Below are 12,297 nucleotides of genomic sequence, written 5' to 3' on the forward strand. Positions count from 1 at the left end.
ACGTTTGGGGATGGGGGCTGCCTGGAGAGCACACCAGACCCTGTATGAACTGGTGAACATCCCTTGCAAAAGGGTGGTTTAGAGTTCTGCTTATGACTTCATCTCTGAGAGGTTTGGACAGCAAATGCAGAGTCTAATCTTAAAAAAAAAAAAAGGAGAAAAAAAAAAGGAAAAAAAAGTGGCTGGAGATGCATGGGTGGAGAAGCTTGGCTCGGGCGGCTGCCGATGTGAGGCTGCCTGTGAACTGGCATCGGCAGGGGAAGTTTGGAACCAGCACCAATTTATTCTTTCATTGCAACCTCCGCTGAGACTGGGGACGCAAGGGGGGAAAAAGGCATTTCGGTCCCAGTCACTTTCCCCATTTCAACCGGCTTCGGCAGCCAGGGTGGAGGAGGTCTCTCCATTCTCTTCCCGGTTAATTGTCTAATTGGGGAACAATGCGCCTCTCGCACCCGCCTGCCCCTCTCCGGAGGGCTCGGGGCGAGCTCGGAGCGACCCGTCCTGCCTGCACCGGGCTGCGGGTCCCCGCTCCGGGTCTGGGGGCCGGGGGGAGCCCCGGGGGGAGCCCCGAGGGGGCGGCCGGGCCGGGCCGGGAGCGGGGGGGGCCCCTCTCGGCGGAGGCAGGCGCTGGGGGCTCTCCTGCGCCCAGCAGCTGCGGGAGCTTTGGAAATTGCAAGGAGGCTCTCGCAGAGCTTGTGAACCCTCCTCTCCCCGAGCCAGCGCCCCTCCTCTGCAGCGCTGACGGTACAACGATATAATAATGATGGGTGGTTGAGGCTCGCATTTGAACTTGCAGGCTCGCTGCCTTTGCCCACTGCTCGGTGCCGGCTCCGCGGCTCGGAGTCAGGTGCTCGCCGGCGGGAGGCGAGCGAAGGAGGGGAGACCGAGCGCCAGGGGAGAGACCCCGGAACCTCCGGCTCCTTCCAGCACTAACGAGGGGATTTACTCTTTCATGCGGCCACTGGGATCTCTGGACTAGCCCAGCCACCACGTTGTGATTTTTCGCGATCTCTGCAATACGCTACCTTTTAAGGTAACTATAACTCTTTTATTGCGGGTTGGTTTTTAGTGTTTTTTTTTTTTTCTTCTTTTTCTTTTTTCACCCCCTTTTCCTATGTCTATGACTGCCAGCAAGTACCTACTCTAAGATGTAAAACAATTGTTTTACTGCTTGTACCAACAAAGAGTTTGAACTGCAAATCTTAAAGCGGGAGGGAGTAGCGATGATTGGTGAATTTAAATAACCTGGGGTAAGTTCAACGACACGCGGGGGGAAGAGGAGAAGAAGAGATGCTCGGGAACCCACCAAAAAAAAAAAAAAAAAAAGCGGTGCGAAGAGGAGAACAAAGAAAACTCGGGAATAGAAGACTTTGGGGACAGAAGTGTTGGGTGTGGATGGCTGGGAAGGTAGAGCCGCACCTTGGTGCGATGGGGCTCCGGAGGGACACGGTAGGCAGCCGCTCCTTTCGGGGTGTTGAGCACACAAAGCGCCGGAGGGAAGAGCAGGGAACCTTTCCCAGTTTTCCAGCGCTGGGAAAAGCGTGCGCTCTGTGCCCTTCAGCGTGCTCCCCACATCCCTTTTTTTTTTTTTTTTTGGCTATCCGATTCTTCTCCCTGATATTCCTGGAAAGCTGCTCGCAGGGCTCTGAGGTGCTCAGCATCCCTCCAGAGCAGAGCAGCGTGCCCCGAACCACATTTTCCCTGCGGGAAGAGGGGCAGTGGGTAAAGAGGAGGAGGAGGATCGCAAGGTCAGTGGAGCAAAACGCCCCTTCTTACACCCACATCCAGCTCCTGAGGCACGGGCTTTGCCTTCCCCCCACCTTCCCGAAAGGCGATTTCGCCTTTGTGTTACAAAGGAGAAGTGTGAGCTCGCTGGAGGGCGAGCAGGGAGCTGTTCCGACGGCGGGAAGCGGCGGGCCGTGTGTGTGGGGCGTGTGAGGGGACGGCGGCGGCACCGGGCAGGCCCCGGCCCCGGCCCCACACAAAGGGGCGGCGGGCAGCGGGCGGGGGCCGGCCCTCATTGTCCCCCTGGTCACGTCCTCCCGGCCACCCCCTCTCTCGCTCCGCTCCTTGCACCGGCTCTCGGGATTAAGCCTCTGAGCTTTTTTTTTTTTTTTTTTTTTCTTTTTTTTTTTTTTCTTTTTTTTTTTTTATCGTTCGCTTCCCTCGGTTTTGCTCCCTTTCCCTCATTCTCTTCCTTCCTCCTTTTTCTCCTTCTTTCCTTTCCTCTCCTTTCTCCCCCCCTTTCCTTTCCCCCTTTCCTTCTAGACCTCCTTTTCCTTTTCCCCCTTCTTTTTGTTTCCTCCCCTCTCCGCTTTCTTCCCTTTCCTCACCCTTTTTTTCCCCCCCTTTTCTTTCCCCCCGCTTTTCTCCTCCTCCCTCCACCTTTTCTTTCCCTTTTTATTTATTTTTCTTTTTTTGTTAATTGCGGCGTGAGCGCTGAAGCGCGCTGAAAAAAAAAAAAAAATCCAAAAAAACCAAAAAGACCCCAAAACCCCATCTCAGCATGAGAGAGAGTTGGGTGGCTTCAGGGATTGCCTTTATTCCCGTGCCTTTTACATTTTATTTTATTTTATTTCGCCTCTCGTTCTGAGGGGAAGGCGAAGTTTCCTCCCCCACACGGAGCGAGCGAGGCTCGGCGGGGCGAGCCCGGGACGGGGCGGGCGCGGCCCCGCGCTGCCGGGGCGGGGGGAGCCGGCCGGGCTGGGCTCGGGGAGCGTCTCTTTATCGCGGGTTTAATCCCGGTTCTGGCGTGGCGGGCTCGGTACCGTTCCGGAGCCGCGGGTTCGGGGTCGTGGGCCCGGTCCCGGCCCGGGGGCGCGGCCGCTGTCGAGGAACGGGGCGGGCGCGGCGGCCCCGCGGCGCCCCCGGGCGGCGAGCGGCGGCATGGCGGCTCCGCGGCCGCTGCTTTCCCGCCAGAGGGCTCCGGGCCCGTCACCGTGAGGGGAAAAAAAAGGCCCAACCCTCCCAAATCACGAAATAGTTTGATATAGCCAACACCCCCTCGATAAAAGACCACGTCGCCGGTGTTTCTTGCACTCCCCATCCTACCGTAGGAGTCGTCTGTGCAAGAAGTGTGTCCTGAGGAGGCTCCAGGAGGAGCAGGGCTGGCAGGAAAGGCTGGCACAGCTGGCATTGCTCACCTGCACAGGAGAAGCTTTGGGCTGAGCTCAGGGTGGCCTTGCAGGGCCTGCAGGAAACCTGGAGAGAGACAATGGCCAGGGCTGCAGGGACAGCACACAGGGAATGGCTCCCAGTGCCAGGGTGGGATTTGGGGCAGGAATTGTTCCCTGGCACAGGGTGCCTGGATCCCTGGAATGTCCAAGGCCAGGCTGGACACTGGGGACAGCGGAAGGTGTCCCTGTCACATCCTCGTGCCCAGCAGTGGCACTGGGTGAACCCTTGATGGAGCCACAGCGGGATCCTGGTCCGTCACCCCACAATGGTTACACCTGTGGATGCCATGAGTGACACCTTCACATCATTCCCACCTCTTGTTTCCTTCATTAGTTCTGGAGAGGGATGGGCAGGAGAGGCCCCAAGCTCTCCTGGAAGAAGCTCATCAAGCCTGACAGAGATCAAGGTGCGCTCAGGCAATGCTCTCAGCACAGGGTAGGATTGTCAGAGCGCCCTGTGCAAGGCTAGGAGCTAAACTTTGCGATCCCTGTGCATCCAGCTTGGGATATTCAACTTTTCTGGGAAGAAGGTGGAGCGGAGGTGATGCAGAAGGAGCAGCGTGTGCTCACTGCTCCTCTGGCACTTTTCCACTGTGTCTCCGCTGGCTGTCCCAGAGCCTGGAGCTGCTCCTGGCGCGAAAGCAGGGGGCTGTGAGGGATGTCCCGAGGCAGCCAGGAGCGCCAGAACACGCTGTGCTCTGGTCACTGCTCCAGACAAGCACTCAGCCTGCAGGAGTTCCCCCACAGCTGCTGGAGGAGATGAGAAGGGGTGGTGCAGACACCCCAAAAACCTTCTCCAAGGCTTTGGGAGAGCCTTTCCAAGGGATAACGGGTCAAGCAAGGGCTACTGATGAATGGGATGCAGGCTGATGTGTTGGCACAGTGGGCTAATTAATCATGTGCAAGAGAGGTGGTGAAGCTGGCAAAGTTAATTAGGCAGCACTGATGGTGAGGTGGATACGTGTCAGCAATTAACAGTACCAGGACCAAAGGACTGCAGAAGTTAAAGAAAGTGCAGAATTTGTGCATCTGAGGGAAGGTGGCACCTGTGAGGCTTTCAGAGTTTGGAAGGTCGTAAGGGATGTGCTGTTGGTCATTCCCAGATTGTTGGGGCTCCACTGGAATATCAATAATTTGCTCTTTTACCTATTAGAATGAGCAGCCTTCCTTCCCTACTGCCAGGCTCTGTTGGGTCCCACCCTCCTTTTTTTCTTTCTTTTTTTTTTTCTTTTAATCTTTTTATGTCATTCTGACTTTCCCTATGAAGGTCAGATGGGCAGAGGCTGCTTTTTACATGTTTAAGGGACATATCCAGATTTCACAATGCAGCTGTAGAACATGTGCAGAACCAACCTCGGTGTGACCTGAAAAGCTGCAGGTTTTAGAAGCATTGAAACATCTATGAAAATGGCTAATTCCTCATTGTCTCAGCTTCAGAGAAATGGGGAGTTTTTTTTGGGATATCAAGCTTTAGTCTCTTCCACACCAGCACAATTCACTTTCTGAACCTGGAGTTTTAAACAGAAAGAGAGACATGATGTTCTCTCATCTGGTTAAATTAAAATAGCATTGGTGTGAGATCAAGCTTAGACTGCAAACTAAACACAAGCTGGAATTTGGTCAGAACTCACTGCTCCTTTGAGTTTTTGCTGTAGTAAGGGAAGGTAGCAGCGCCTGCAAAAATAGGAGCCGTGCCCTTTCCCCACTGCAAATTTTTAAAGATGTGAAGTTTGCCCAGGACTTTGGCATCTATTGGTTAAAAGATGCTGCACTCAGGGTTGCATCCTGTTTAGAAATGCAGCACGAATTCCTGCTGTAGATCCATCTGCCTGTAGTAGCTCCTAATAAAACGGGTCAGCCCAGTTGGAAGCCAGCCAGCAGGCAACCCAAGCTTGGTCACGTCAAGTGAGGTACTTTTTTAGCAGAATGTGGAAATTAAACACTTACTCAAGCCTTGCAGCTTGAGTTGGCAAGATTTGCTGCCTGTGTCCGTGGTGTTACGGATTTCTTTTACTATGGGTGTAGTGACACCAAGGGGAAAAAAAAAAACTTGTGGAAAAAGGCAAAATTAGATGGGTTTTGGCTAATTGCAGTGGGCTTGGGGGCAATACAGCAGCCAGACAGCAGACTTCTGTGAACTGCAGAGTGCAGGAATGGGAAGCACAAACCTGTTTTAGAGCAAGGATTTACCTCTGGAGGCTACAAGAGTGGGGCAGGAGCAGCCACATCCAAGAGCCTGGAAATGCCGGCAGGAATCAGAGTAAGCAGCAACCTCTGCCTCACCTGTGGGTCCTGAGGAGGATTTTTGGCATGAAACCCAACCCTCAGGTGTGGAGGGCTGTGTGGGAGTCACACTCCTGACCCTGAGGGCTGAAAAATCAGACCCTTCTCCCTGAGGTTTTCATTGCTTGAGTGAGAATTTCAGGATAAAGATTTCTAAAAAGTGAAGAGGTGGTTTTCCAAGAGCCAAGTAGGGATTTTTGGCAAGTGTCTCATATTAATCTTTGTGCTTAAACGGTGCAATTTTTTGGAACTATCCACCCCTTGGTACAGCAGGTGTAATTCCTGCCCTACTCAGTAAAAAGCTATCACAGCCAGGAATGTTCTCTTCTGTTCCCATGGATACCTTGAAAATTGCCCTTCCACGGTTGCCTTTCTGTTTTCATCAGTCCCCGTGGGGGTGTGTGTGTTGTGTTTGGTGGCTGGAAGCGTAGCAGCAGGTTTGTGTTCTTACCAAACGTGGAAGCAGTTGTGTTATGACAGCAATTGCAATGGACTTCCAAGGGCAACAGGATTCCAGTGGCACGTGCCAGGCGCCCAGGTACTCGAGGTCAGAGCCAGGGAAGTTGCAAAATGCAACCAGCCCCATTTAGGTGCAACACCCCCATTGTCGGGGAAATGAAAATACTTTATTATTTTTCTTGTCTGGTTTCTTTGATTCCCTTAATTCTGGTCCCAAAAGTCAAGGTTGCCTTCAGGGGAAGGAGGGAGACAAAACTTGTGGGTAAACATGGAGAGCTAAACTTGTAAACATTCTGTCCTGGACCTTGGCTTCGCTGTGGATGTGGCCAGAGTGTGACTCACGGGAACATCTCGAAAGGTCTGGAGACACTCAGCTCTCACAGGGCTCTTTGTCTTGCAGGAAGGTTCCTCACTCAGCACCTTGAGAGGTGGAGAATTCTGTGTCTTCTTTCCAGAGCTCCTCACTGCAGTGGTTTTGGTGCTTGAGGCTTCCAGCGTTTTTGGGATACAAGCGTTGCTTGAAGGTCCTTCTGCACATCTGTAGGCTCAGACTGACATCACTTTTTCTCTTTTAATTGTTGTGTAATTATGAGGGTCATTTCAGTGTTTATCTAAGCAAGCATGTGACTATTCCAGAGCTGGTCCATTGCATTCAAAGGTCTCGGATATCTGCAGCTCTGATCTTGTGCAACCTCCTCACTCATAAACCTTCTACAGGGAGTTTGCACTCGGGCACAGTGTAGAATTTTAAAGTTAGCTGATAAATACTCACTTTTGTTTTTTTCACGTGCAGCTTGACTTGTGTAAGTGTAGGAAGAGATAAAAGTCTGGCTGAGTGCTGTTGGGGGTCGGTGTTGGGTCTCCAGAAGTTGTTTAAAGGCAGAGCTTACACTGAAGGAACTCCCGGTTCCTCTTTGTGACTCAGTCGCGAAAAGCTCAAATTCCATGAAGTCCATGTTGCAAAATAAGTGATATCACGCTCCACACTCGGCTGTCCTGAATGGCTGCAGCAGAGATGGGACGTCCTGGCAGCTCTGTGGAAAGCAGCTGCATTTCTCCCTCCACGCCCAGGGAATAGGTTGTAGCACATGTCTCCCAGTGCAGCCAGCTGCCTCTGGCCATCCATGTGAAAGGCCCTGGGGTTTTCAGCCCTGCTGGGTGGGAATTTTTAACTTGCCTCACTGGAAAGGCTTGGTCGGTGGTGTTTTGCGTCTTTCCCGTGCTGCTCAGACGTTACAGGATGTGTGCCAGTTCACACAGACTCGTGTGGAGTTCGGGCTGCAGCTGTGAGCTGTGGGGAGAGCTGTCCTGAGCTGGAACACGTCACCAGGAGTTTTCTGAGGCTTGTGCCTTTGCTGTCACGTTCAGAGCTTTTAAAAGTGGAAGTTTTAAGCTGTACATGTGTGCAGGTTGCATAGTTATAATACAGACATATCTATTAAATCTCTGCTTCACTGATCCTTAAGGCAGTTCAACAGCAAGCTGTGTTGAACACAAAAAAACTGTCAGCCTCATTACTTGTCCAAGTGGAGACCTCAGGTAGCAGATTTTGCAGCAATGTCAGGAAAATCAAGGTGGTGATAAAAATTTGTTGGTGTTTTGACAAGATATTGCTGATAGTAATTTCTTATGTTGGGATGTTCATAACACATTGATGTAACTATAAGGATGAGGAACTATTTATAAACCCTTTGTAGTTGTTGGTGTTTGCTGTGTCTTGCAATGCTTTTGTAACTTTGGGATATTTACAGGTCCAACACACGTGACTAAGAGCTGAAATGAAAACTGAGAAATAATGTTGTGAGCGTGCAATTTATTATTGTGTATATGATACATTTGTGGAGCCTTCCAACAGAGGAAGGTGAGGAAGGTAAAGGGAAGTGAGAGCTGACAAGTCAGAGAATCACTCAGGACTCAACAGCCTGAAACCCATTATAAATCTGTATTCTGTAGAGGCACGAGGTCATTGTAACAAATCTCCACCATAAATTGTTAAATGAAGATGCTCTGAAAGCAGGAAGGACTGCTTCTGATACCAGTGACAAATATTGATGTGCTGAGTTACAACATTTGCTGAGGACACAGTGCAATACTAACCTCTCCTTTGTTCTTCATTTCTAGGTCAAGATGTTGTTAAGTATAAAAAGTATCTTATGGATGTACTCTACAATAGTTGTAACATATATGCTACCTAAAGGTAAGTCTTCTGTGCATAGAACATTTCACTGAAATTAATTTAGTGGTCTAATTGGTAGGGCATTTCACAGGAAATTCCCTTTCTTTGCCTCTGCCATGCTGCACCATGCCACTAATTTTATTTGTGTGTCCTCCTCAAGGCGTTAATGATTTATATCTGTTGTGTTTGGGTTGCCATGAGCTAAGCTGGGGTCTGGAGCCAGGAGGTGTTAGGGCAGCTGCAGGTTTGGGTGGAAAGGAAGGAGCCCTTACTGCCTCTCTTGGTGATTACATGCTGAAATTGAAGTATGTATCCATGTGTGGTTGCCATGGTTATTTTAAAGTTTGGGTCAGGCCTTCAGTAAGGAAAATATCCCAACAGCTGCTGCAGACTCACAAGATTGGGAAAGCAGCTTTCCCAGGTCTCAAAGCAAGATTTTTCTTTTTTTTTTTCTTTCCCCCTTCTTTCCAGGAACTCTTCAAACTGACTTTAGCCTTTGGGAAAATCAAATTTATTACTTTTTTTTTTCCCCTCACCTGGCTTGAACACTGCTAGTAACATCTTTAGGTAGTCCTGAATGACAAAGGAGTGATTCATTAGTGGAACCATTTAAAAAAGAAACAAACAATAATAGATTTAGACTGGATATGGGGAGGAAAAGTCAATCAGACCACAAGCCTGACTCACTGCCTTGCACAAACTCAGGGATGCAGGGATTAAGAGGCAGCACTGTACATGGGGAGGAGTCACACGGATCCTTGGAATGTGGGATGGCATCTTTACATGTCCTCTCACTTACTCCACCTTTTGTTACACCTTAAATGGCTCATCTTATTTCCAGAGTGGAATTTTTGGTGCTTAGGAGTTTTTTTAACCAATGTCCCGTTCTTGGGAATGTAGATCAGGTTGTGACCCATCCTTATTTACCAAAAGTGTTTTGAAGAAATTCAGAAAGACCCTGATGTTCCTAGAACGCACTGTGAACTTTGTAGGGTTTGCTTTTTAAGGTAGGGGCCATTCTTTAGCCCTGTAGAATCTTAGCCATTTTCAAACTAGGGCTATGGTGAGGAGGCCAAGGATGAAAAAAATTTCCTTTTTCATTAATTGATCTAATTCATGATCCCAAAGAATCTGTGGGATCAACTCATGTCCTTATCTTTTGTAGAAAAGTCAGTTGGTGCAATAATATTTTCGAGGATGAGTGTTAGAAGACTACACACTATCTTTAGAAGTTTGTCTTTTGTTTAAAAATACTCTAAAAATAAATATATCTCAGCATTCTGAAAGACAGACACCCCAACTTTCAATCTTTTCTTTTTAAATCCTTCGTTTGGACATGAAATTGAAGTCTTTAAATGTTTTGTGAAACACCAATTCCCAGTTTATCACTATTCTGGTTTACAAGCTGGCCCTTTTGGTTATGTTCCTACCTGTTTTGGGTGGCCATTTGTGCATTTGGTTGAGTTCTGCAGCTGAGATTTACATTTGCCTGGCTCCTTGTGTCTTGCAGACTTTAAAAGTAGTTCTTCTTCACTATGCACATCCTTCCCTTATTCTGTTTCCTCACACCACAAACCACCTGGTAAAGGACTCAGGTTTTGGTTGGGTCTCAGTCCATTACCTGTCAGTGTTCCCTACAAGTTTCACTCATTTTAATTCATTATTATCTTCACCAAAAGACTTGTGGTTAATGAAAAGGCTTCTCTTAGGCTCAGTGCTGGTAGCTGGATTGACAAAACACACAGTTTCACTGATCCTTTCTATTTCTGCTGCTAGACAGGGCAATATACCATATGTCCCAGCAGGTTGCTGATGAGCTGAAAAACGAGATGCAACATTTTTCTTTTTTTTTTTCCCCTCATAAATTTAGCTAAAAATAAATAGAATATTTTATTCTTTAAGCATGTGGGATTTGTCTGCATAGTCAGTAGCAACATTCTGTTCAGTTAAACTCAATTACATGGTAAATTCACTCCTCTAAGCAGTGTCAAGCCATGCAGAGCACTCTTTTCTTCAGACTCCTTGTCCACTGCAGACTTATTGGCCTGGTCATTGTGGTTGATGTGATACAGAAGGGCAGAATTCTGTCCTTTTAAAAAATTATCTAGACTCCTACTTGAAGAGTTTTGTGACATTTACCTCAGAACAAGAGACTTTGTTCTCAAGCAAGAGTTCTTCCTTTATTTCCACCTCAAAGGGAAGACATCCAGCTCTGTGTCATTGGTTTATTGCCTCCCATTGGTAGGAATGACATGGAATGACAAGGAATATAAGCTTAGCAAAAATGCTAAAGGGAAAAAAAAGGGTCATATGGATCAATATAAGATATTGATAGCTTCTGCATTGGTCAGTAAATTCTACTAGGCTAACTGATTTGGAGTGCTGCAAGAAATTAAGCTTTTGGAACTGTGCAGGAACATCACTTTATCTTACATTTCAGATATTATGTCAGCCAAATATTTTCTTTTTCTGTAGGGAAAAACTTCTACTCTTCCTCCTTCTCTTCCTTCTCTTCTCCTCCTTCTTCCTACCCCTCACCACAACAAATAATGTTTTATAAAGTGTGATATAATGCTTTCTGAAGTTGGACAGAACTGCAACTACACAGAATCTCCTGTTCTGGGAAGTAGCACAGTTTAGCCTGGGTCTAGTTTGCATATCAGGCTGATATGTGTTGTTTGCCAAGGCTTCCAGCTGGCTGATGTGAAGACATGAATTTTAAAGGGAGGAAATTTCCTCAGGGTTCAGGGCTGATATTCCAGATCACTCATAATCAGAAACAATGTTCTCGAAAAGTTTATTAAAGTTCTGTCAGTCAGCATAATTATAATTCAGTCATTCTTCATTTAAGAAGAAAGTTCCTGTAAGGTGTATAGATGACAAGAGATCATAATAAATTCTAAATATTTTAAGACTGATTTTAATCTCCCACCTGTGCAGTTTGGCAGTAATTCCATCACAACTGATAGAACTGAGAATGCATTCTGTTCCTTTATCTCTAACCACTGTAACTCTGTGAAGTTTAGCAAAATAAAGGTGATAAAAAAGATCTCTGGTTTCATCAGTTTTGATACCATCATCTTGACTCCATCTGAATTGTGTGCCCAAGGAATTCTAGTTTGGTGGGCATGGATGGAGCTTCCATTCGGAATTCTGTGTCTTTCCTGTCAGCCCATTTTTTCTCTTTTTCTGCCTTTATTATTGAAATGCTTGGGCATTGAACTGATGACTCTTGTATTGAACCTGTTCACATAATACCATTAAGATTTTATCGTGTGGAAAATCGTCAGTCTCTGTTAAAAATAATCAGGTTAATGAGCAACTTTCCTTTTTTCTTCTGTTTTCCTTTTTTCCTGTTTTCTTTCTTCTTTTATTTTTTTCTCTTTTTTCCCTCTTTTTTTCTCTTTTTTTCTCTTTTTTTTTCTCTTTTTTTCCTCTTTTTTCTCTTTTTTTTCTCTTTTTTTCTCTTTTTTCTCTTTTTTTCTCCTTTTTTCTCCTTTTTTCTCCTTTTTTCTCCTTTTTTCTCCTTTTTTCTCTCTTTTTCTCTCTTTTTCTCTCTTTTTCTCTCTTTTTCTCTCTTTTTCTCTCTTTTTCTCTCTTTTTCTCTCTTTTCTCTCTTTTCTCTCTTTTCTCTCTTTTCTCTCTTTTCTCTCTTTTCTCTCTTTTCTCTCTTTTCTCTCTTTTCTCTCTTTTCTCTCTTTTCTCTCTTTTCTCTCTTTTCTCTCTTTTCTCTCTTTTCTCTCTTTTCTCTCTTTTCTCTCTTTTCTTTTCTCTCTTTTCTCTCTTTTCTCTCTTTTCTTCTTCTTTTCTCTCTTTTCTCTCTTTTCTCTTTTTTTCTCTTTTTTCCTCCTTTTTTCTCTTTTTTCCTCCTTTTTTTCTCTTTTTTCCCTCTTTTTACTCTTTTTTCTCTTTTTCTCTTTTTTTTATTTTTTTTCTCTTTTTTTCTCTTTTTTTTCTGTTTTTTTTCCTCTTTTTTTTTTTTTCTCTTTTTACTTTCTTTTTTTTCTCTCTCTCTTTTTGCTCCTTTAATTCTCTCCCTCTGCCCACCCTTCCACTCCACCCTCCAATCCTCTACTCTTTAAGGAGAGATTATATTTTCCATCACAAATAAACAGATAATTTTTACGTGCTGGTGTCTCCTATGTCATGTATTGCTCCACTGATAGCTATTATTAAATTATTATGTTTCTAAACTTTATGAAT

At 46.4% G+C, this 12,297-nt stretch overlaps 1 protein-coding gene across 3 annotated transcripts in view; it reads left to right on the forward strand.

The window, feature by feature from the left end:
* The first annotated feature begins 719 nt into the window (after window positions 1-719).
* Window positions 720-12,297, forward strand: part of VCAN (versican) — a 96,484-nt gene continuing 84,906 nt past the window's right edge. Inside the window, exons 1-2 of one of the 3 annotated variants that reach the window (XM_033086425.2) lie at window positions 720-1,033; window positions 8,040-8,115. In XM_033086425.2, coding sequence (XP_032942316.1) covers window positions 8,046-8,115 — 70 coding nt within the window. In that variant the 5' untranslated portion in view covers window positions 720-1,033; window positions 8,040-8,045. The remainder of the gene's footprint in view (window positions 1,034-8,039; window positions 8,116-12,297) is intronic. The other 2 variants (XM_033086427.2, XM_033086426.2) reach the window with 2 other exon arrangements.

Source organism: Catharus ustulatus, assembly GCF_009819885.2.
Source record: "Catharus ustulatus isolate bCatUst1 chromosome Z unlocalized genomic scaffold, bCatUst1.pri.v2 scaffold_26_arrow_ctg1, whole genome shotgun sequence".
Taxonomy (NCBI): Eukaryota; Metazoa; Chordata; class Aves; order Passeriformes; family Turdidae; genus Catharus; species Catharus ustulatus.